At 41.6% G+C, this 23,416-nt stretch overlaps 1 protein-coding gene across 1 annotated transcript; it reads left to right on the forward strand.

The window, feature by feature from the left end:
- The first annotated feature begins 667 nt into the window (after nucleotides 1–667).
- LOC110737954 lies at nucleotides 668–2,002 on the forward strand. Its single transcript, XM_021918299.1, has 2 exons — nucleotides 668–1,402; nucleotides 1,559–2,002. The coding sequence occupies exons 1-2, from the start codon at nucleotides 668–670 to the stop codon at nucleotides 2,000–2,002; spliced, it is 1,179 nt and encodes a 392-aa protein (XP_021773991.1).
- The last annotated feature ends 21,414 nt before the right edge of the window (nucleotides 2,003–23,416 follow it).

Below are 23,416 nucleotides of genomic sequence, written 5' to 3' on the forward strand. Positions count from 1 at the left end.
TGGAAGGCAATGGATAGAGTGTTCCTTCACAAGAAGGGAAGAAATGTGGAAGTATACGTTGACGACTCAATTGTTAAGAGCATCACGCAAGCAGGACATATTTCGTGAGCCACGTGCTGACTGAGGCAGAGCAAAGATACCCCTGGTAGAGAAGTTAGCCTTCGCAGTGGTAACAGCAGCGAGAAAGCTAAAACCATATTTTGACGTGCATATAATAGAGGTCTTAACAAACCACCCGCTGCAGAAAGCATTACAAAAGATGGATGCATCGGGTAGACTCTTAAAGTGGGCAATCGAGCTTTCTGAGTATGAATTCAAGGTCAATCCTAGAGCAGCCATCAAGGCACAAGCTTTAACAGACTTTATAGTGGAAGCCTCCTATGAGGAGAAAGAGGATGAGATAAGGGTCTGGAAGGTGGAAGTGGATGGATCCTCAGCCCAAACGGGGATTGGGGCAAGAGTCATAATGACGTCTCTACAAGGAAACGTATTTGAGTATGCCATCAAGTTCAAGTTCAAAGCGTCTAATAATGAAGCAAAGTACAAGGCGACGCTGGCAGGCCAGCGTATGAGCCTCGCAGCCGAAGCCCGCAAAGTACACCTGCAAACTGATTCTCAGCTCGTTGCAAGCCAACTGCAGGCGGCGTATTAGATAAGGGAAGCTATTATGATTAAATATGTAACCAAAGTGAAAGAACTGGCAGCCCAGCTAGTCCATTTCCAGATAGACTTGGTCTCTATAGCAGGAAACTCTCAGGCTGACGCGTTATCTAAGTTAGCCAGCTCCACCTTACAAAGCCTCACAAGAACAGTGATGGTCGAAGTGTTAATGGAAAGCAGCATTGCTCAAAAGGGGCAGGTAAACTACGTTGGGAGTCAGAGAGCCTGGTTCTTAGACATCTTGGCGTACAAACTTCATGGCTCGCTGCCCGATGATAAAGTACGGGCTAAAATGGTGAAGAAAGACGCAAATTGGTATGTAGTGATGAATGGAGAGCTCAACAAGAAAGGCTTCTCAAAGCCACTGCTGAGGCGTATTCAAGAATCGGAGCAGGAGGGAATTATGGAAGAAGCCCACTCCGGAATATGTGCCAACCATATTGGCGGAAAAGCATTGGGAGTAGAGGTCCTTAGAAGAGGGGCATATTGGCCAACTCTCGCGCAAGACGCACTAGCATATGTTAAAAAATGCAACAAGTGTCAAAAATATTTACCAGTCATAAATCAGCCAGCAAACTATCTGACTCCAATCCTCAGCCCAATCCCCTTCGCTCAGTGGGGAATGGACATATTGGGACATTTCACCACTAGGTCAGCAGGCAGGAAGTATCTTGTTGTGGCAATAGATTACTTTACAAAGTGGATAGAAGCTGAGCCCACCAAGTACATAAAGGCAACCCAGGTCAGAAAATTTATATGGAAGAGCATCATCACTAGATTCGGGGTGCCACATTGCATAGTCTTTGATCACGGGTGCCAATTTGACTGTGACACCATACAGGACTACCTGGGGGATATGGGCACCAAGTATGCAAGTGCCTTAGTCTACCACCCGTAGAGCAATGGCCAAGAAGAAGCAACAAACAAGCTGATCTTGACAGCCCTACAAAAGAAGGTGGAGGAGTACAAGGGCATGTGGGCAGACTTAGTCCCAGAGGTCTTGTGGGATAATAGGACCACTGAGAAGGAGTCAACTAGTAAAAGCCCTTTCACCCTGGCCTACGGGGTTGATGCAGTTGTCCTTGTGGAAGTGCAAATCCCCAGCCTGAGGATACATCACTATGAGCAGCAAGGAAATGAAAAGCGCATGATTGAAGAGCTAGACTTCTTGCCAGAAGTAAGGCTAAAAGCAGCCCTTAAGCTGGCAGCCCAAAAGAGCAGGATCTCAAAAGCTTTCAACAAAAGGGTCAAGCACAGGGAGCTCTTGCGAGGAGACTTAGTCCTTAGGAGGACAGTAGGAGATGGAAGAGGAAATCAGCATGGAAAGCTGTTAGCAAACTAGGAAGGCCCTTTCATCATTAACGAGCAGGTTGGACCAGGCACGTTCCTCCTTGCAGATCAAGAAGGTCAGGTATTAAGAAATAGTTTCAATACTGATGTGTTAAAGAAATATTTTGTTTAAATAGCCTGAAACATAGCCGTTTAGAGTCGATAAACCTTTATTCAGTCCATGTTATGTTAACTAAGGCATTTGATCCATTTTTATTCAATGAAATACAAGCCTCTGCGTGAGGAGTATGTCGCATAAATTTGTTTAATATAGTATGCCCAAGCATTATATAATAACATGTAGAAATAAAAAAAGAATAATAATAAAGTGTTAGAGGCAAGAAGCACTCTAGCGCAAAATGACAAAGTGAAAGCATCCCTCCTTAAAACCTCACTTCACTTGCAAAAAGCAAAACAGGGCACCAGCTCGGGAACACCAGAGAGGGAGCCTGACACGTTCCGTTTGAGTAGGGGAAAGAGAGGAAAAGAAGAGGATGAGCTACATGGGCAACACTAAGGTTCTCTTAGTCCCATTATGCCCATCTCTTCGAGGGGGAGAGGAAAGGAGAAGACAGTCAAGCAGTAAGCCCTTACAAAAAGAAGTAAGCAGGTAGTAAATAAGCTGAATGACATAAATAAGTCGCAGCATAAACAAGCTGAATGACATAAATAAGTCGCAGCATAAACAAGCTGAATGACATAAATAAGTCGCAGCATAAACAAGCTGAATGACATAAATAAGTCGCAGCGTAAACAAGCTGAACGACATAAACAAGTCGCAGCATAGATAAGCTGAACGACACAAATAAGTCACAGCAAAGAAAGCTGATGACACAGACGAAATAAGCAAAAAGCTGATCGACACAAACAAGTCTCAGCAAGGATAAGTCAAATAACGCTCAATCAAATATGTTAACAAACACGCAGACGAAGCCTTTGGTAAAAGCCAAGCGAAGTACACAACGCGCAAACACTTGAAGTAGATAAAGCAGGAAGGGCAAAATGTAACAAAGTCCCTGTTGAAGCACAGCAGAGCGCAAAAGAAACAGAAATGCACTAGGCAGCTAAATTAAAAAGACAGGAAGGCCCAACCTACGAGGCCTCACCAAACGTAATAAGGAGCAAGCATGCAAACAATGAAGTAAAAATCAAGAAAAGCAGCAAGAGGAGATCATAAGGAACATACGTTATAAGGCTGAACCCCTGCCCACCAAGGTAGAGTAAAAATTCAGCAAGTCAGTCACAGAACAAATAAAGCTGAGCCCTCATCCACCAGGACAACGAAACACTCAGCGGGTAAAGTTAGAAGATCACAAATTCAAGTTAAGCTGGACAGATCCAGCAACAAAAGAAAAAGTATTCTGAAAATACACAGAGAAATATAATCTTTGGCAGCTATACATCCCAAAGATAGTAACAAACACTACCTAGTTACAACAGATCTGGGTGAGGGAAACTCAGAGGAACCGCTGGAGTAGGAGGGTGACAGCCGTCATAACCTTTATTGATCATCAGTCAGAGACTCTACTCCAATAGCTGTAGCAACGTCAGGGGAGAGAGGCACCTCCAACTTCAGCACGACCTGGTCGGGGATCTTGCAGCCAGCAGCGCGAGGGTGATCAGCGGGAAGATCGAACAAACCATCCTCACTTGCAGCTTCAACCTTAGCCCAGAAGGCATTAAAGCGAGCCTGCTGCTCTTCACCCTCACCATACAAGCTGCTAACGCATCGAGCCGCAGCTTCCCATCCTGCATCATGGCGATCAGCCAGGAGCTTAGCAAAAGCAGGAGAGAGCGCAAAAGACTTGAGAGCCTCTCTCCTAGCAGCCTTCAGCGCAACAGCATGCGCAGCCTGTAAATCTTCCACATCCGCCTCTAACGTCTTCACCCTGGCCTGAGAAGTCCCCAACTGCTCCTCGCAGTCCATCAGCTTGGTCTGAGTGAGCTGATATTCTCTCTATTGGAGCTGCAAGGCATCCGCCTTCTCCCTCAGCGGAGTCACCTCATTGGCCATAGCATCCCTCTTAGCTTGAGCCTGCTGAACCTCCAGAGTCTTCTGGGAAAGAGTTATACCCTGGTTCTGATATTCCTTCTGCACTGACAGCAAGGCATTGGACAAATCTCCCACAAACATAACAAGCTGCAAGAAAAGTAGAAAAGAAGAGTTAGCCAAAGTGTGAGTTAACAAAAGAAGTTAACGATAAAAAAAAAAGTATAATAATAAGTAAAACAAGACAGGAGTGACAAAATAAGCAGAGAAAAGCTGAAACGAGAAAAAGAAAAGCTAAAAGCAAGGACTGACTGAGCAGTAGCTGCTACAAGGCAGACTAAGCTGCGCGTAGAATCCGCAGGGAGACGAACCTCCTAAGTCAGGCGGTATCCTAGAGTACCACCCTTCTGAGGGTTGTTTACAAATAAAGACTCATCAGCCCTCACATTCATCAATGGCCGAAAGGGAGTGTTCTCCGCTCCAGAAGGATAGAGTATTGGGCGAAGATGAATGTCAATAGGGACCTCACCAAACTCAATTGTCCTAGTAGGGAGAAAAGTCCCTCATGCAGAGAGTGAGGACGCAGAAAGAGGATTCTCAAAGGCATCACCCAGAACTGATGAACGCAGCGGTTAAGCTCACTGGAGTTCTGAATGTCTCCCCCACCAACGTCCCCACCTGGAAGTCCAGTGTAGGCAGACGTGGAAGGAAGAGGGTCTGGGCCAGGAGAAGTGTGAGCCTTTTTTCGCCTCTGGCTCATCCCTAGCAGGGGCAAAAGACACATGATCGTCCTCCAGGTCAATCACTGGACGATCCTGCTGGAGAGTGCCCGCAGCTCAGCAGGAGCCATTCGCACCTCGCCCTTCAGGGAACCCGCAAACACCTCCAGCGTATCAAAGAGCTGAGGAGGGTTCCTTCCAATTATTGGCCATCCCGAGCATGCGTTTGTCCAACTTGTCATAGCCTAAAAACACAAAATGACAAAAAGTCAAATAAGGCAGAAAAGACAGAAAAAAGGCAGAAGGTAGAAAGAGCTTACTAGACTCATGTGTACGGCACAAACGCATGGCCGAAAGCTGCTCATTACCCACGATGTAAATAGAGTTGGGCAGCCAGACTTTGGGAAACTTGGATTCACTTGTCCCCGCTCCCTACAGAGCCTCAAAAGCTTTTGTCTCACGAGCAGGTTAAGAGGGAGAAACTGTGACCCCAGCTATGTTGGTGTGAATGTCTCTAAAGTTGAACGGAGCAGCAAAATTGGAAGGCACCCTCACCTAGAAGAACTTGCCAATCCAGTCCCTGAAACGCCTAAGTTTTTGGTAGGACAAGACTCTACTCTCTTTGGGAGCGACATAGTACCACCATGACTCAGTCCCAGAGGCTGATCTTTTCAGGCTCATGAGAGACTTGAACAAATGCAGGGACTCAGGGTACCTTCGAAACCTCAAAAACCACAATAGACAAATCAGGGTATAAAGGGAGGCAGGGTGCACCAGAGATATGCAGATGTTAAAAACACATAGCAGCTTCTCTAAGGTAGGGTCCAAGGGGAACCTCAAGCCCAAGTCTAGCTGCGAGGCAACCACAGCAATATAACCTGCAGGAGGGGTTGATAACTTCGCACCGTTAGCAGGCAGAACCAGCTCGTAGCCCTCCCCAAAACTGTAAAACTTCTGCCTAACAGCAGCCAAGCCCAATCTCTCAGCGTCTTTACGCCAACTGGAATCTAGCACACAGTTCTTAGGCCCATAACACTTGTCATCAAGGAAGAATTCAGTCTTGCCCTCCTCTACGGGCTCAACAACATAAGTGGGTTGACAGTCGAAGTATGAGCGGTCACCAGGAGACTCAACCATTCTACTTGATTGAATTGCTGGGGAAGGAGAAGGTGATGGAGTCTTAGTATTCCCACCGCCCACTACATAATGATCAAACCGATGCATGTCAGCCATGTCATCAAGCCAAGAAAAACTGTTTAAAGGCTGAACATGGGGAATGGGGCTAACAAGAGACACATCAGGGGGATTGGCCTTAACAACATCAGCCAACATTTTATGGCGCATTGCGCGCAACCTCAGGCGAGTAAGATGGGATAAGGGAATCCCAACCAGCGTAAGCACTCGCTCACAGTAAGGATCAAAGAAATCAGGACGGGGTTTACGCTGGAAAGGGCGAAATGCACTACCCTCACCGGGACGACTACTGCTTGGCCCAGACAAAGCAGCAGGAGTCACAATAGTACCCATCCCGCTCGCAGTGGGGGGATGGTCAGGAGGCATAAAAGTTTGTAAAGAAGTAGGAGAATTAGAAGAAGTGTGCGCAGGACGCTCACCTGAAGAAGAAGATCGGGAAGAGGAGGAATCCGATCCTGTCGCCGTTTGAGGCTCACTCGTATTCTGACTATCAGAGGCGTCAAACATTATGAAGTCTACAAAGGAATATAGGCCTGCAAAGGAAGGAAAAAGCAATGGGGCACGAGAAAATCAAAGAATCTGTTTAGAAACAATGAAGGAATATGTAGAAAAAAGCCAAGAATGCAAATACAACAACAAAAGAGAAGAAATGGGAATAGCGACAATTGGGAAATCAAAAGGCACAATCTTGCGAAGAAAAAGTAAAAAGAAGCAAAATTGGGAAAATACAAACAATAAAAGGTACAAAAAGTAAGTACCTTTAAGGAAAAAAGTTGCAGAAGCAACAGAGTACAACAACAATGGCAGAGATAAAAGCCCAAGCAAGACAAAAGTCCAAATCTGCAATTAAGAAGAACAAAGAAGGAAAAAGTTAACAAAAGAGCAAGAATTAAAGGAGAAAAAGCAAGTAAAGCGAAAGTCAGGACAAAAATAAAGACGAAGAAGCAAGAACTTACCACAACAATGGAGGTTTAGAGACGCTTGACAGAGGAAGAGCAAAGAGCGAAAATTTCAAAATGCCAAAGTAACGAAGAGGGAAGATGAAAAATTGGAAGGCGTAAAATAAATATGTGAAAGAGGGGGACAATGAAATTAATATGGAGTAAATGGGCATTTAGACACAAGGCAAAGCCAAACCGCCATGTCACTTCAGTAAAATAAAACTGACAGCCCGGATTGCCAACACGTGTCCCACTCATGCAAATGAAAAAATTCGAAGAGAGCACTTCAGCGGGAGTGATCGAAAATCCTCTCTACAAGCTCGTCATTTCTCAGACTTCAGTGGGAGTGATCGAAATCCTCTCTGCAAGATCGTCATTTCTCAGACTTTAGCGGGAGTGATCGAAAATTCTCTCTGCAAGCTCGTCATTTCTTAGACTTCGGCGGGAGTGATCGAAATTCCTCTCTACGAGCTCGTCATTTCATAGACTTCAGCGGGAGTGATCGAGAATCCTCTCTACAAGCTCGTCATTTCTTAGACTTCAGCGGGAGTGATCGAAAATCCTCTCAGCAAGCTCGTCATTTCTCAAACTTCACCGGGAGTGATCGAAATTCCTCTCTGTGAGCTCATCACTTCTTAAGTCTGGAACCAATGTCACCATACAAGAAATAAGGCAACGGACTCAGCAATAGAATTGCCTGACCTCCTAAGTCTCCAAGGCGCCTCAACACCTTAAAGACTTGAGGGGCTAGGAGTGTGCAGGTTATTTTAGTTAGACGACCCGTTGAGTCAGGGACGATAAGGCTACACGTTCAGAACAGATGGCATGAAAGAACTTCACGCCATCTCTTGAGGGGCTAGTTGTAGAGGATAGCTCCTGATGAGCTATTCCTTCCAGCTAGGCTCAGTTGAGAAGAACGTTCTTACAGGAAAAGAGTCGGCATGAGTGACCTCATACCACCTCTTGAGGGGCTAGCTGTATAGGACATCTCCCGCTGAACTATCGCCCATCCCCCAGGGTGCACACTCACCGCCGAATAAGCAACTAAAGGAGGGCTCATTAGCCCGGCAGAGTTAGCCCGCAGGGCTGACCAGGCTAAACTCTCCACGAAGGAGATAGTACGATTATAAATAGTGGGTAAAGTACAACGAAAAGGAGGTTAGACACTCATGTTATTACACTTTCTATATCTCTCTAAGTACACTTTCTCTCTCTAAACACTCTTTAACTTAAGCTTCGGAGGGGGGTTCCTCGATCCACCCACGAGGGCAGCTTATGTGTGCTGCCGTGTGTAGGTTGTTGACGGGACCCAGCTCACCACAGAGAACCCTTGGATTCATACCTGGAACAATAGTATTTTTTAAGTTGGTCAAGATTTGTCATGTTCGAGAACTCATTGCCATCCATGTCAGTTAATTTTGCTGCGCCTCCTGACAGGATTGTTTTGACAATGTAGGGTCCAAACCAATTAGGTCTGAATCTAAAACATTTTTCCTTAATGCTTTTATTAAAATTCCTAGCCATACAAGTTTGGTAGCATTGAGTGTGATGTAGAGCTTCTTGTCGTTTTTCATCAAGTAGAATTAGCTCTTCATATCTTACCCTAGTCCATTCAACTTCATCGAGTTTGCTCTCTAATGCGATGAGTAGAGATGGAATCTCTAGCTCGACAGTTTGTACGGCATCCATTCCATAAACCAAGGAAAATGACGTATTTCCTATTGATGTGCGAATTGACGTGCGATAACCCCATAATGCGAACTGTAGGGAATATTTCCTAAAACTTGTTAGCGACTCTTTAGCTCTAGCTTCCTTCTCTTTGGACGCCACCGTACTTTAGTGAATAATCACAGTGGAGTTCAAGCTAGGGATAATGCTTGAAATATTTCCGTAGGAATACTAACAATTGAGGCTAGTCTTGCTAAGGCATCAACAAATTGATTTTCTTCACTAGGTAGATATGTGTATTCTACCTTTTCTAATTGATTAGTAAGGGTTTCTAGATAGGTTTGGTAAGGGGCTAGACTTTCACTCCTTACATTCCACCTCTTGGAGATTTAGTTGATAATCAATGAAGAGTCTCCGAATATCCATAGCCTTTTTACTCCCAGTGCCAAAGTTGTTTGAAGGCTTACCACGCATGCTTCGTATTCAGCAGCGTTGTTGGTAACGTCGAAATCAAGCTTTATAGAGATTGGTACATGCTCTGCTTTAGGTAATACTAGTTATACTCCAACGCCACATCCCTTTTGGTTTGAGGCTCCATCAAATTACAAAGTCCAAGTATCATCTTCAGTGACCATCAAGTCTTCATCTAGAAATTCATTGTCGTGTATTGGCGTCGAGTCTTCTATTGGAAAGTCTGCTAGAAAATCCGATACCACAGATCCTTTGATAGCTTTTTGTTGCATGAACCTTACATAGAACTGGGCTAAGTTGACTATCCATCATGATATACGCCCGTTGAGTGTAGATTTTTCGAATAAATACTTGGGTGGATCTAATCGGGAAACTACGAAGACTGTATGCACGAGCATGTAATGTCTGAATTTGGTTGTGGCCCACACCAATGCGAGGCACAATTTCTCAAGTGGTGTATAGCGTGCTTCATATTCGAGCATCTTCTTTCTCAGATAGTAGATAAAATTTTCTTTGCCTTCTACTTCTTGTGCTAGCATGGCTCCCATTGTCTCTTTGGTAACTGTTAAGTACAGCCTAAGAGGTATTCCCGAAAGTGCTGGTGCTAATACGGGAGGATTTGCGAGATAGGCTTTGATCTTTTCAAAGGCTTTTTGACACTCGTCATCCCATATCATTGGTACATTCTTTTTAAGCTTTTTAAAGACTGGTTCACATATTGTTGTCAATTTTGATATGAACCTGCTTATGTATTGCAACCGGCCAATAAATCCTCGAACCTGCTTCTCGATTTTGGGCGGTGGAATTGACATGATTGCCTTGATCTTGGTTGGGTCTATGTTTATTCCTATAGAGCTTATGACATAACCCAAAACCTTTCATGAGGTGACTCCAAAAGAATATTTAGATGGGTTCAACCTCATATTGTATTTTCTTAGCCTTTCGAAGAATTTTCTTAAGGCTACGTGATGGCTTGGGCGATCTTTTGACTTTACAATCATATCATCAACGTATATTTCAACTTCTTTATGCATCATGTCATGGAGCAAGGTAGTCGCTGCCCGTTGGCAGTACCCCATGGTGTTATGAAGGTTGTTTTCTCCATGACTTCTTCTACCATGAGAATCTGATTATAGCCCGCGTATCCATCCATGAACCAGAGAAGTGCATGATTTGCTGTGTTATCCACCAGAATATCGATGTGTGGTAAAGGGAAGTCGTCCTTTGGACTTGCCTTATTTAGATCTCGATAGTCGACACACATTCTTACTTTTCCATCCATTTTCGGAACTAGGACGACGATGAAACCTTCATGAACTTCCTCTTTTATTTTAAGAGCTACGTTGGGTTTCATTCAACGTAACTTTTGTTTTACAAGTTTCATTCCTGGGATTAGTGGTATGGTGTGTTGAGCTATTTCTCTATTAATGCCTAGCATATCTTCGTATGACCAAGCGAATACATCGATGAATTCTTTAAGCAAGTTAATTAAATCGGTTCTTTCTTATTCATTAAGTGTTAGTCCGATTTTAACTACTCTTTTATTGGTTGAATCATTTGAGATATCAACCGTCTCAGTTTCTTCAATTATCGGTGTTTTCTCTTCAAGTGTTTCCATTGCTTTAATAAGTTCTTTGTTTTTTTCGTTGTTAGTTAAGCAAAGCTCGTCATCTTGGGTGAAAGAAGAACACAAGGAGTAAGGTGAAGAAGCCATATTATTAAACTCTGAGATCATTACATCAAAGAGTGATATGTCCTCACGGACTTGATCACTAACTATTCTAGGGGAAGGGATAGAAGGAGGAGGTGCTATAACTAAGGACTTAGATGACTCTATAGGGAGAGACTCTGACTCTAACTCTGACTCAGACGACTCTTTGAACATCGGACCTTGCCCCGTTGGGATGGAGATCTTCCTTCCACTTGGAGTAGTCACCTTGACGGTCTTGCGCCACCCTTGTAGTGATCCTTCCGCTGGAGTGACTAGCTTCGAGGGATCGAAGCTTTTGCTTTGAAGGATTGTCTGAATGAGCGAGGAGTTATCCCCTTTGTATGTTGGCTCATCCTTTTCTCGCCAAAATAGTAATCCCATGACATTAAAGTCAAAGCATGGTAGTGCTTTCTCCTTATTGACAAGAGTTGGGATTTCGTCTATGAAGTAGCAATTTAAGAAAATTTCAAATCCCGGTTGCCTTATGCCATTTACGACAAATGGTTTGGGAAATTCATAGCATGGATAGTCCTCTCCTTCTTTTATAAATTGTCTGTTAAGGGTAAGAGGATACTGATCCATTGGGATTGCTTTCTTTTAGATGCGAGCATCCCTACGTGCCTTCGACTTTTCCTGGGCTCGCTTGAGATCTTTCCGAGTCGGTTCAAAACCAAGTCCGAAAGTGTCTAATTTCGCCAAGTGATTCTAGCGGTTTTTCTATTCCTTTCTTCTTTCCTAGGGCCATCCCAGGAAAATGTCCTTGCTTCTTCAGAATAGCTTTAACAATCATATTGGAGTGGGGGTCGTAGCAGAGAGGGGTCCTTTATTCCTCCTCGATTAAGGAGACCTCTTCATTAAAGCCCCACAAATCTTCATCGTCTTCATCATGCTCCACATTAATTATTGGATTTTCTATAGCTTTAATTCTCATAGGCAAAGCATCGATCGTAATTGGAATTCCTCCAACTATAGCTTTTACTTGTTGATGGAGAGATGAGGGGACGACCTTTAGGTCATGAAGCCAAGGTGATCAAGTTGATGGGACTATGGAGATCACTCGTGAGGAAATTAGCCAACCCCTCAGGATTGGTGTCAGATGCTATCTCTATTTTATCCAAGGCATTCATTACGGCCAACCTATGTTCTCGAGACGTTGCCAGAAGCTTCCATACGTTCATTTCAACTTTGGTTTTCTTGAACTTTTGACGATGACATTTTCTTCTTTGATAGGTATGGGAACCTGCTATGTGGTTGGAATGGGTTGTGTCGAAATAGGAGGTTACATGCACCGAATCTTGTGAGGAAGTCTATTGATGAATCTTCTTCAACCCAAAATTCATCCATGGCATATGACACCGAAGGTGGAGGTCCTACCATGTCTTTCAAATAAACGTCTTCTTCGTCGCTGTCCCAAACTCCATTAATATTTGCATCCTCTTCTTTTGGAACTTGGACTAGCTTCTTATCATCAATCATTTTCTGATTTAAATCCTTAAATTTAAAACAATTTTCAATATGTGACCCCCTAATTGATGATATTGACAGTAAAATCTATCTGTCCTTTTTAATGATTCAAATGGTCTCGGTTTGAGAGGTTTGATCTCGCCACTCTCGGAGAGCATTTTGAACATTTGTTTATATGGGATCCCGATTGGAGTGTAGAGTCTATTACTCTTCTTGGGTTTATCGGTGACTTGTAAAGGAAAGCGTTTCGCATCATAAGTCGTTCCCATGGGTGTGATCTCTTTCATAGGTTTTTTTTTCGAGGGTGGAACCTCGTCATACTTCTTCTGAATTTCTTTAACAACTTCGAGGGCTTCACGTAAAAAGTTTGATCCTTCCATCATAGACAGTTTAAGCAATTGTATGTCCTCCTTACTTGCTAGTTCTGGAAGGTTATCCATGGCGTAAAAAAAGATCTCCTCCTCTTCTTTGATAGCATGGATTTCTTTGACAGGTTTGATGAGAGATGAGGGATCAACCTCGTTTTCCTCATCAGAGATGGCCAAGGAGTGAGCGAGAGGCGCATTATCAATACTTGGCTTCTTATTGGAAGGGGGCAATGGTAGCTTGTTGTTGTCGATTAAGTCTTGGATAGCTTCTTTAAGCTTCCAACAGCTCTCAGTAAGATGGCCCCTACCTTGGTGATACTTGCAATGTGCATTGGGGTTCCAGTTAGCCGTCCTCTTCTCGACTAGTGTGTCCTCAAATGGTCCAATAGGAGTTATGAGACCTTTTTCATTTAATCGGTCAAATGCGGTGTCATAACTCATACCCATAGGTGTAAAGTTCCTCCTAAATGGTTTCTTTTGTCCTTGATTATTCATAGCAAGGACTTCACTTAGGTTAAAAGTGCTAACATTGTTTGAGTGGGTGGTTTTGGAAGAAGAAGGATTGTCATTCTTCTTGCTTTTCCAGCCTCTGTTGGAGTTATTGTTGGCAGCTTTCAACTTAGCCATGTCGTCTTCAATATGAATTCTAATGTCATAGACGGCCTTGAAGGTATGGAGATTATTCTGATATTTGAGATGCTTGAAGTACTTTTCTTGAAGGGTTTTAATGAATAACCTTACGGACTCTTTTTCACTGGGCACCTCAATCATCTTAGCCGAGGTTTCTCTCCATTTGTTAAAGAAGGAGGTGAAGCCTTCATTCTCTTTCTTCTTGAGGATTTAAAGTTCCCTATAGTCGGTCTCAACTTGAATATTGCATTTGTATCTATCAATGAAAGCATTTACTATGGACTCCCAGGTGGAGGTTTTTTCTGTCTCGAGAGAAAAGAACCATTGCTGAGAATAGAGAGGGAAACACTTTCTTTTCGATACCCTTAATACTAATTATTGTTTTGAAGGTATGGAGATTATTCTGATATCAGTTGCTTTGAATTTCGGGATGTCGTTCGCATTGAACTTCCGCGGAAGAAAATCCCTGTCCACCGAGACCCCTTGTGAGCTAATCCCTTGAAACTTGTAGTCGCTAGATAGCTTGCTCAAACTCTCTTGAATGAGGTCCATCTGTTGTTGTTTCACAAGATCATCAATCTTGAGAGGGTTAGAACCTTTAGCGCCTTTGTCACGGTCATCAGTTGGTTCCTGAGCTCATTGACTTCTTCTTGAGTTGCCATTATTGTCCTAGCTTTCCTCTTACGAGCGATGGGTTTGTCGAAAAGTTGGACTTGTATAAAAAGGTGTCCTTGATTAAACACCCTTCTTTTCATGACCACGCGCTGTAAATTAAACCATTTTTTATTTTAATTATTTCACTCAAATCGACCTTGACTTTATGATTTTAAAGGGGAATAGTAAAAAAAAAATAGGTGCATATTTTTGGCGAAAATAAGGTATATATTTTTGGGAATCAAGTATGGTATTTAAGCAAATGGTTTAAATTGGAGGATTAATATCCAACTTACCCCCTATAAAAAATGACGAAAAAAACGCGCATACAAGACTCTCTTAGACATGGTCAAAAGTGTGTATTAGTGTGTGCGTTATGTGGTGAGTGTAAGTGACATACTTTAACTTTTGTGTAAGACCATGGGACTTAGTGCCTAGACTCAATTAATGACTTAACGAGATATAATTAATAGTACAAATTAACCGAATTAATTAACAAACTATTTAATTAGACACAAGGTGATGACTCGAGCAATAAACTAAACTGTCGTCAAAACGACAGGACTAGCGCCTCTCTTTGTAGTGTAGCGCCAGACGACAGGATTGTCGCCAGGCGCTACACTCCATAGAGTGGCGCTACAGTTCAAACTTTGGCGCCATTGCTGGAGCGTCGATCTGAAACTGTTTTCAGTATTATTACTCAACAGGGGTATGCCTAAAATCGTACTAAGTCAATTACGATTAAAAATTAGACTTTATTTACTCAAAATAATTAATTAATTAATTAATTAGGCAAAGTTCTTTTAGTTATGAATTAATTTATTTAATCTTAGCACAAGTCAAGCAAACGGTTAGGAAAAACACATAGAGAATGTACAACCAATAATGCACAATTAGTCAAGTAGACACATCATGATGCAATGAGTTTGCAACCTAACCATGACTATAGTTCTCTAAAGTTCTGGATATGGGTTAGTCCATAGATGGTCCATGGTTAATTGTCCGGATGCACCGCACGGAAGCCTAACCGTGAAGGGTTGGCGCGAGTGGATGGGACACCGCGAGTTTAGAAAAACTCGCTTTCATGGTTTGGCGAATTCAACATTCTTGGATGTACCCTTTGTTGATCAGAGTTTTCAATCAGGTATATGGAGCATGAATTCCCTGAGGGTTATGTCCATATGTAATAACACATATGGGTTTCAGAAAAGTGAGAAAAACTTAATCAGGAAGTAGGATCGAGCAAACAGTATTAAAAATTAGTCAAAATTAGAACGCATATTTCTGGCGTGGTATTGGAAGAACTTGGCGCCAGCAAACAGAGGCCAGCGCCACTCTTTGGCTTTAACGCCAAGAGACAGAGGTTGTCGTCTGGCGCTAAAGTCAAAACGTTGGTGCTAATCTTTGTTCAGTGACGCTAGTTCCTACATTCTTCAGCAGTTTTCTGTGCTCGATAAAATTTTCCAGTTTCGCGCAGCATTATTTCGATCCTAGTTGTGAAAGATATTCCTCAAATTTCCTACGTGTAAAAATCCTATATTTTAACTCATTACAAATGGTCTTTCTAATGAGATATTTTTTATTCATATGACAATAATGTTAATCAAAATTACGCACATGAAATACTTAGAACTTTTCGAGTCTCATCCACTCATTCTAAATCATTGCCGAAACAAATTCAGGAATTAAAATAGAAATCCTCCCCTGTGGAGTCGCCAAAAACTGTAGGAAATATTTTAAGCATTATCCCTAGCTTGAACCCCACTGGGATCATACACTAAAGTTCGGTGGTGTCCAAAGGGAAAGAAGATAGAGCAAAAGAGTCGCTAACAAGTTTTTGGAACATGTAAACCGTTCACAGGGTGAAGGTTACACCCCTTAACGATCTAGGAGATTGTCAACACCAATAGGTCTTGAACCATGACTGGTAGTTCGGGGATGAAGGTACAAATCCAACCTAAAAGAGATTGAACCTGCCCTAATAATAGGCATGTACTTTATTCTGATCGTATTCATGTGCGCTTTCTGACTAACATGAAATCAATAGGATTAACCCTAAACCTGTTTTTCTATGTTGGTTGAATTTAATGCACAAATAAAACTATTATTGGCGATCACTTGAATTATAATCAAATTATCCCTAAACAAGATTATTAATTATCTTATTAAGCGTGATTACAAGTACTAATTTCCTTTAAACATGCATAAAAGGCGTGATCAAGCAATAACAATAAATATCAACATAATAATAATCAAAACATTCATTATAACAATTGTAATAATCATAATAATAATAATTATAACAATCACAATAATAATTATATAAATCAATATTACTAATCATGTTAAGGCATAATAATAGCAAGATCCTAGGCATGATACTAACAAGATTAATAACGAATCCTAGCATGTTACTAAGCATTGAAAATCAAATATTAAACCCTAACATGATACTAACATGAATATTTGGAAATACAATGAAAGGCATCATAAAAATCATAATTGACATTATATTATTTACCCTAAACATGATACTAAGAATTTATTATTGTCACCCTAAACATCAAATTAAGAAAAACATCCTAACATGATACTAGGAATCATAATAACAATCTAACCATGTTTTCTACATCATAATATCAATTAAACAATTAAATCACTTACTTGAATGCCTCGTACCTCTTTCTAATAACAAAATACACATGTTAGTAAATTCAAGGAAAATAATAATCAAACAATTAAATTAAATAATTGAAAGAGAGATTTGGGACCAAACCCTCAGAAATTAAAACCTTTCACGTCTAGCGCAAAGGCAACTTCGAATAATGCTAGGTGTTTCTAGGTCTTGTGAATGCGAAATTTTGTAGAAAAAGAATAAGTTTAGAGAGAGAAAGAATTAGAGAGAATAAGAATTGATGATTCTAGATGATTGAAAACGGAGTTTTTAGGAGGCTATTTATAGAGAAAATCAGCCAAAAAGATAGAAAATCGAACCGGAGTTCTGACATAAAAAAACAAAGTTAGCGCCAGACGCTGACATTAGCGCCAGAAGCTAATGCTAGTGCCAGGCCCCAAGTTTAGCGCCAGGCGCTAATGCTAACGTTAGGCGCTAACCAAGTTTTTGACGCGTTTTCTAAAATCAGATAGAAATTAACCGTACAAGAGGATAAAATCGTATTTTCCTTAAAAACAATCTTTTATTTTGATTAAAACTCTAAAAAGTCAACAAAAGTGAATTTATCACTACTTATTGAATTAGGAATGAAAAGAACCTTCTAGAAGAATCTAGAAGACTAAAACCATTACTAATTTCATTAGGAATAATAAATCCATATTAGGCCCTCCCTTAGATCGTTGGGCCGCATATAATGTTCAAACCTGGCCCAGGTTAGTAATCTTGCCATAACTTCCTCAATATTCACCGGAATGGGGCTTATAATATATCGTTAGGAAGCTATTTTCAAGCCCCATCCAACTACACTACTATTGGACCCATATTATGGATCAACCAAATTGGACTGGCTGTTTTCTTAAAATAGATTTTAAAACACAGAGAGACAAGAAAAGAAATTAAAACTATTCGCAACACTAGACTTTCCACAGTTTCACTTCATTTAATTATTATTCGACGTGAAAAGTACTCATCACCGGGTTTGGTTTTGGGGAGACACAAATGGGTGTCTACAATGAGGTTATTCATGCCAAATGTTCTGAGCATTTAGCCTTATCGACCATGGCTGAACGGGTCGTCCAGCCAAATTACCTTACACACTCCTAGCTCCTCCAGTCTCTGTGTTGGGGACGCGATCAAGATACTTGAGTGGGCAGGTTGGAATCTTGAGACGACTCTATCATAGTACTGAGTGTTAAAGGTGGCTTTATTTCTACCTGTTGGGTGCGCACTAGGTCGCTGCTTGCTAAATCTACAAGGAGTAATTTTGATCACTCCCGCTAAAGTCTGAGAAATTACGATTCTGCGGAGAGTAATTTCGATCATTCCCGGTGAAATCAGAGAAATTACAATCTTGTAGAGAGGATTTTCGATCACTCCCGCCGAAGTCTAAGAAATGACGATCATGCTGAGAGGATTTTCGATCATTCCCGCTGAAGTCTGAGAAATGACGATCTTGTGAAGAGGATTTTGGATCACTCCCACTAAAGTCTGAGAAATGACGATCTTGCGGAGAGGATTTTTTATTACTCCCACTGAATTATAAGAAATGACGATCAGGCAGAGAGGATTTTCGATCACTCCCGCTGAAGTCTGCTTTTTTTTTTATTTTACTTTATTATTTTTCGTAGGCGGGAATAGAATTTGTATGGATAGCACACGTGTCGATCATCCAATCCTGCAGTTTTGATTTTACCGAAGTGACATGACAGTGTGGTTTTACTTCATGCCCAACCGCCCATTGATTCCGTATAAATTTCACTGTCCCCCACTTCTTTTTACCTTCTTTATTTTTCATCTTCCGCTCTTTTTTACTTTCATTTCAAAGATTTCGTATTTTTTGTTTCCTTCTTCAGACGTCTGTGTTCTTCCATTGTTATGGTAAGTTTCAGCTTTCTTCGACTTTATTTTTGCCTCAAATTTCCTTACTAATTGCTTTTTCTTTTTTTCTTTATTGACTGTAGTTTTGAACTTTGTTCTATTCAAGTTCTTGCGTTCGCCATTATTGTTGTACTTTGTTGCTTCTGCAACTTTTTCTCTTAAAGGTACTTACTTTGTACTTTTTTTATAGTACGTATTTTCCCAATTTTGCTTCTTTTTGCGTATTTTTTCCTTAGATTGTATCTTTTGATTCATCCTAATTGTCATTGTCCAATTGTTCCCCCCTTTTTTGTTATTGTAATTGCGTTCATGGTTCTTTTCCTTTATTCCTTCATTGTTCTTGTCTCCCTAAACTGATCTTTGATTTTCGGTGCCATATTGCTTTTTGTTCTCTTTGTGGGCTTTTTGTCTTTGTAGATTTCATAATATCTGACGTTTCAGATAGTCAGAACATAAGTGAGGCTCATGTGGCCACTGAATCGGATTCTCCTTCCCGATCATCTTCTTCAGGTGAGCGCCCTGCGCACACTCCTCCTGTTTCTCGTTCTTCTTCACCCACTCTTGTATAAATGGTTATGACTTTTGACTGTCCCCCCGCTACAAACGGGACGGGTACTGTTGTGACACCTACTGCTGCATCTAGGTCAGGCAGTAGTCGTCCCGTTGAGGGTAGTGCCTTTCGCCCTTTTCGGCGCAAGCCTCGCCTTGATTTCTTTGATCCCTACTACGAGCGGGTTCTTGTTAAGGATGAGATTCCTTTGTCCCACCTCACCCGTTTAAGGCTGCGCGCAATGCTCCATAAGATGTTAGCTGATGCCGTTAAGGCTAATCCCCCTGACGTGTCTCTTGTTAGCTGCATTCCCCATGTTCAGCCCTTAAACAGTTTTGCTTGGCTTGATGACATGGCTGATATGAATAGGTTTGATCATTATGCAGTGTAGGGTGGCAGTGTTGAGACTTCATCACCCTCTCCCTCTCCAGCTGTCCAATCGGGCAGGATGACTGAGTCACTAGGTGATCGCTCTCTTTTCGACTGTTAGCCTACTTATGTTGCGGAGCTTGTAGACGAAGGCAAGATTGAGTTCTTTTTGGATGACAAGTGTTTTGGGCCCAAGAACTACGTGCTGGATTCCAGTTCGCGCAAGGACGCCAAAAAGTTGAACCTTGCTTCTTTTGGGCAGAAGTTTTACGGTTTTGGTGAGGGCTATGAGTTGGTCTTGGTCGCTGATGGTGCAAACTATCTGCTCCCCTGATGGGCATATTGCCATGTTTGCGTCTCTGCTTGATTTGGGTATGAGGTTTCCCCTTGACCCTACCCTGGAGAAGGTGTTCCGTGCCTTCAATATTTGCATATCCTTGCTACATTCCACTTCTCTTTATACATTGATTTTCCTGCTATGGTTACTGTGGTTTTGGAGGTACCCTGAGTCTCTACAACTGTTCAAGTCCTTAATGAGCCTAAAGAGGTCTGCTTCTAGGACTGAGTCTCGGTGGTACTATGTTGCTGCCAAGGAGGGTAGGGTTCTGTCTTACTTAAAGCTTGGTCGCTTTAGGGACTAGACTGACACGTTTTTCTGGGTGAAGGTGTCCTCTACTTTAGTTGCACCGTGCAACTTCAGGGAGATTCGTACTAACATGGCTGGAGTTACTATCTCCCCTTCGAGTTTGCCCGTGAGACAGAGGCTTTTGATGCTCTGCAGGGAGCGGGGCTGGTGACTCCAAGTTTCCCAAGATCTGGCTGCCCAATTCCATATACATTGTGGGCAACGAGCAGCTCTCTACCATGCGTTTGTGCTATAAGCATGAGTCTTGTAAGTTTTGGCCTTCTTTCATTTTTCCTTTCTCTTTATCCTCCGATGCCTTGGTCCTTATGTTGTTTTATTTTCTTGTCTTCTCCTTTTCAGGTTATGACAAGTTGGACAAGTGCATCCTTGGGCTGGCTGATAATTGGATGGACCCTTTAACTGATATTCCTAACAATCCCCCTGAGCTCTTCGACACACTAGAGGTGTATGCTGGCTCCTTGAAGAATGAGGTGTGTTTGGCTCCGGCTGAGCTGTGGGTTGTTTTTGGCACCACGACGGCTTCTGACCGCGCAAGGTCTAGTGATGTATCCATTCTATATAGTAATTTACCCCCGTCCCTTGGTCATAATTAGTAGTGTTTTTGGCTCTTTCGAGCCACTTTTATTACTAATTTGTGTTTTCTAGTATTTTCGTAGTCTTTGTTGAGTTTTGTAGGAAATTGCGCCTTTGGAGCAATTTCTCGGGATTTTCATGGAGCGACTACGGGAATAAGAAGTGCACGACCATCTTTGAAGCCGAAGACCGGTTAGAGTCATCGAGCCGGTGATTAAGGGCTTGGTAATTGGGATCCCGAGGTATTTGGACCGAGTATTCAAGACCCGAAAAGGAAATCCAGATTGGGCCGAGAAATCAAGCCCAATCGAAGTCCGAGCCTCAAAGAGGAGGAAGGGCCCGATCGGGCAAGAGGTTGCACGATCGGGCGTGGCGCGGCGTTGGTGTTGTGCGTGCTTATAGCGTGCCCGATCTTACGAGCGTCTAGCACGATCGGGCGATGCTGCGGAGAAGGGACGCGAAGAAAAAGGCGGGCCCGATCGGGCGCGTGTTTTTATGAGGCCTGATTAGTTTAGTTTTAATTTTTGTTTTAGAAAACGTGTAAGTACGATTTTGTACGAAATTTTAGTGGACCTTCTTTCTTAGACTTTCTCTCTCTACTTAGAATATTTTCTCTCTTTTAAATTTTCTCTCAACTTTTGTTCTTAATTATTTCCATTAATTCCAGATTTCTTTTTGGTAACAATTTCTTCTCTTTTAATTTCAGCTATTTTACTTACTTCTTTGTTTATGCTTTTATTGATTTATTTGATTGGTTTAGTTATGACGATGTGTGAGTAGTTTTATTTCTAGGGTTTATGGGGATCTAATAAATGATATAAAAGGGTAATTTTGTGATTGTTAATTATCAATGCTTGGTTGATTTCCTATTGATTGATTTAATGCTATGAAATTAGATTTGGCCAGATTTAATTATATGAGTTTAGCAATATTAATTCGAGATTCGACAAATGAGAATTGATGTTTTGGCTTAGTTTCAATAGGTTGATTAATTTATAAATGGTTAAGTCGAGATTCGACAGATGAGATTTAATACCGGTAAATTAACTCTGTGATTATAATACGTAGCGAGAGTCCTTTATAATCTGATTAACCAATGCTTGATGATTGCTTATTATGATTTTCCCTAAAATATTGTTTATTAGTGAACCTATGCCCTAGGCCTTTTAATATTTGATTTTCTCCCTACTTTATTCCTTTCAACCTTATTCTTCGTAGTTTAGATTTTATTCACAAAAATATTGGTTACTTAGATAATTTAGACTATAATAATTGATTAGTAATAGAAAGACCTGTTTCCCTGTGGAGTTCGACCCTACTTCCCTATCTACTTTAGTTAGAGGACTTAGGTAATTATTTTTTATTAGGGGATACGACTTTACCCTGTCAAAATTTGGCGCCGTTGCCGGGGAAACGGTTCTATTTTTGTTTTCTGATTTTATTTTTGTAGTCTAGATTATCCCCTTTTCGTTAGTTCTTTGAGGCAATTCTCATATTTGTCTTTTAGTTCTTTGTTTATGCCTAGGTGTTCCAGATAAGGTTACATCCCATTCGACCCTAAGATCAAGCGCTCTTTTCATAGGCAAAGGAAACTCTATAGACAAATTCTGGCGGGTTCTGAGGAGGACAACAGTCAAAGATATCCTCCCTCTGATTCTAGTGATACAAATATTCCTTCAAATTCAGAATCAGAGATGATGGCCCAAAAGAAACTCAGTGACTACTCGCAACCGAAGCTCACATATTTCCCGCACCTTACTCCCACTCGACTCTAGATGGAGTTCAATTTGAGATCAAGCCCCAATTTATCACTATGATAGAGAGGAAGCAATTCAGTAGAGCTAAGGGCGAAGATCCTAATCTTCACATCGCAGACTTCTGCCAATATTGTAACACCATTAGACAAGCCGGGGTCACGCAAGACCAAATCAGGGAGATTCTTTTTCCTTTTTCATTGTGTGGCAAAGTTAAATTATCTTTTAATGGTTTGAATAGAACTGCACTTGGTATTATTGACTGGGAAACTCTTGCTTTGAATTCTATAATAAATACTATCCTGCAGAGAGAACAGTGGTGCTAAAGAGTGATTTTCAAAACTTCGCTCAAGAAGCTGACGAAACGTTATATGAGGCTTGGTACAGGTTCAAGGATCTACAGAGAAAGTTCCCCCACCACAATCTAGCAAAATGGCTATTAATCCAAGCATTCTATAATGGTCTTGGAAATTCTTCTAGATCAGTGCTAGATTCGGCAGCTAGTGGGAGGTTCATGAATTTAAATGTGGACGATGCAGGACAGGTTATCAAAGACATGGAAATACACATTTCCCAAAATATGGGAATCCGAGAGGGTTTGCAAATAAAGGAAAACATAATGTCGATTATGTATCCTTTTTGCAAGCTCAATTAACATCTATTTGTCAAAAATTGGATAATCTTACTGCTACTCCTAACTCTGTAGCTAATGTTTCTGCTGTTACTAACAATGAAGCTTTTTGTGAAAATTGTGGAATTGTAGGTCATTCGGAGCAAGATTGTAGGAGCTCTATGGAACAAGTTAATGCTTTTCAAACCTATAGGCAGATAACCCCTATTCCAATTCTTACATTGCCGGTTATAAAAATAATCCTTATCTTTCATACCGGAACACCAATGTACAAAACCCTCAACCTCCACAACAACCACAATAGAAAACCCCACCACAGCAAAAATATTATCATCCTAATTCCGGCCAGAAAAGCCAAGTATCACCCTCATCATCTTCCGACCCTGCCATGACAGAAGTTAGAGCAATACTTGCAAATATGCAAAAGCACATGGAGAGTAGGGACGCGCAAATTGATTCTATCCTAGCCCATAATAAAATCATGGACAATCAAATTGCACAACTTTCATCTACCCTACAATCGCGTCAGCAGGGGGCTCTAC

The sequence above is a fragment of the Chenopodium quinoa genome, unplaced genomic scaffold (genome assembly GCF_001683475.1).
Source record: "Chenopodium quinoa cultivar QQ74 unplaced genomic scaffold, ASM168347v1, whole genome shotgun sequence".
Classification (NCBI taxonomy): domain Eukaryota; kingdom Viridiplantae; phylum Streptophyta; class Magnoliopsida; order Caryophyllales; family Amaranthaceae; genus Chenopodium; species Chenopodium quinoa.

Bases quoted from the DNA above. Each gene is read 5' to 3' on its own strand.
- LOC110737954 (XM_021918299.1), top strand. From the start codon at position 668: ATGATTAAATATGTAACCAAAGTGAAAGAACTGGCAGCCCAGCTAGTC. The intron at 1,403-1,558 runs GTCAGAAAATTT...TACCACCCGTAG, and splicing joins AGTACATAAAGGCAACCCAG to AGCAATGGCCAAGAAGAAGC.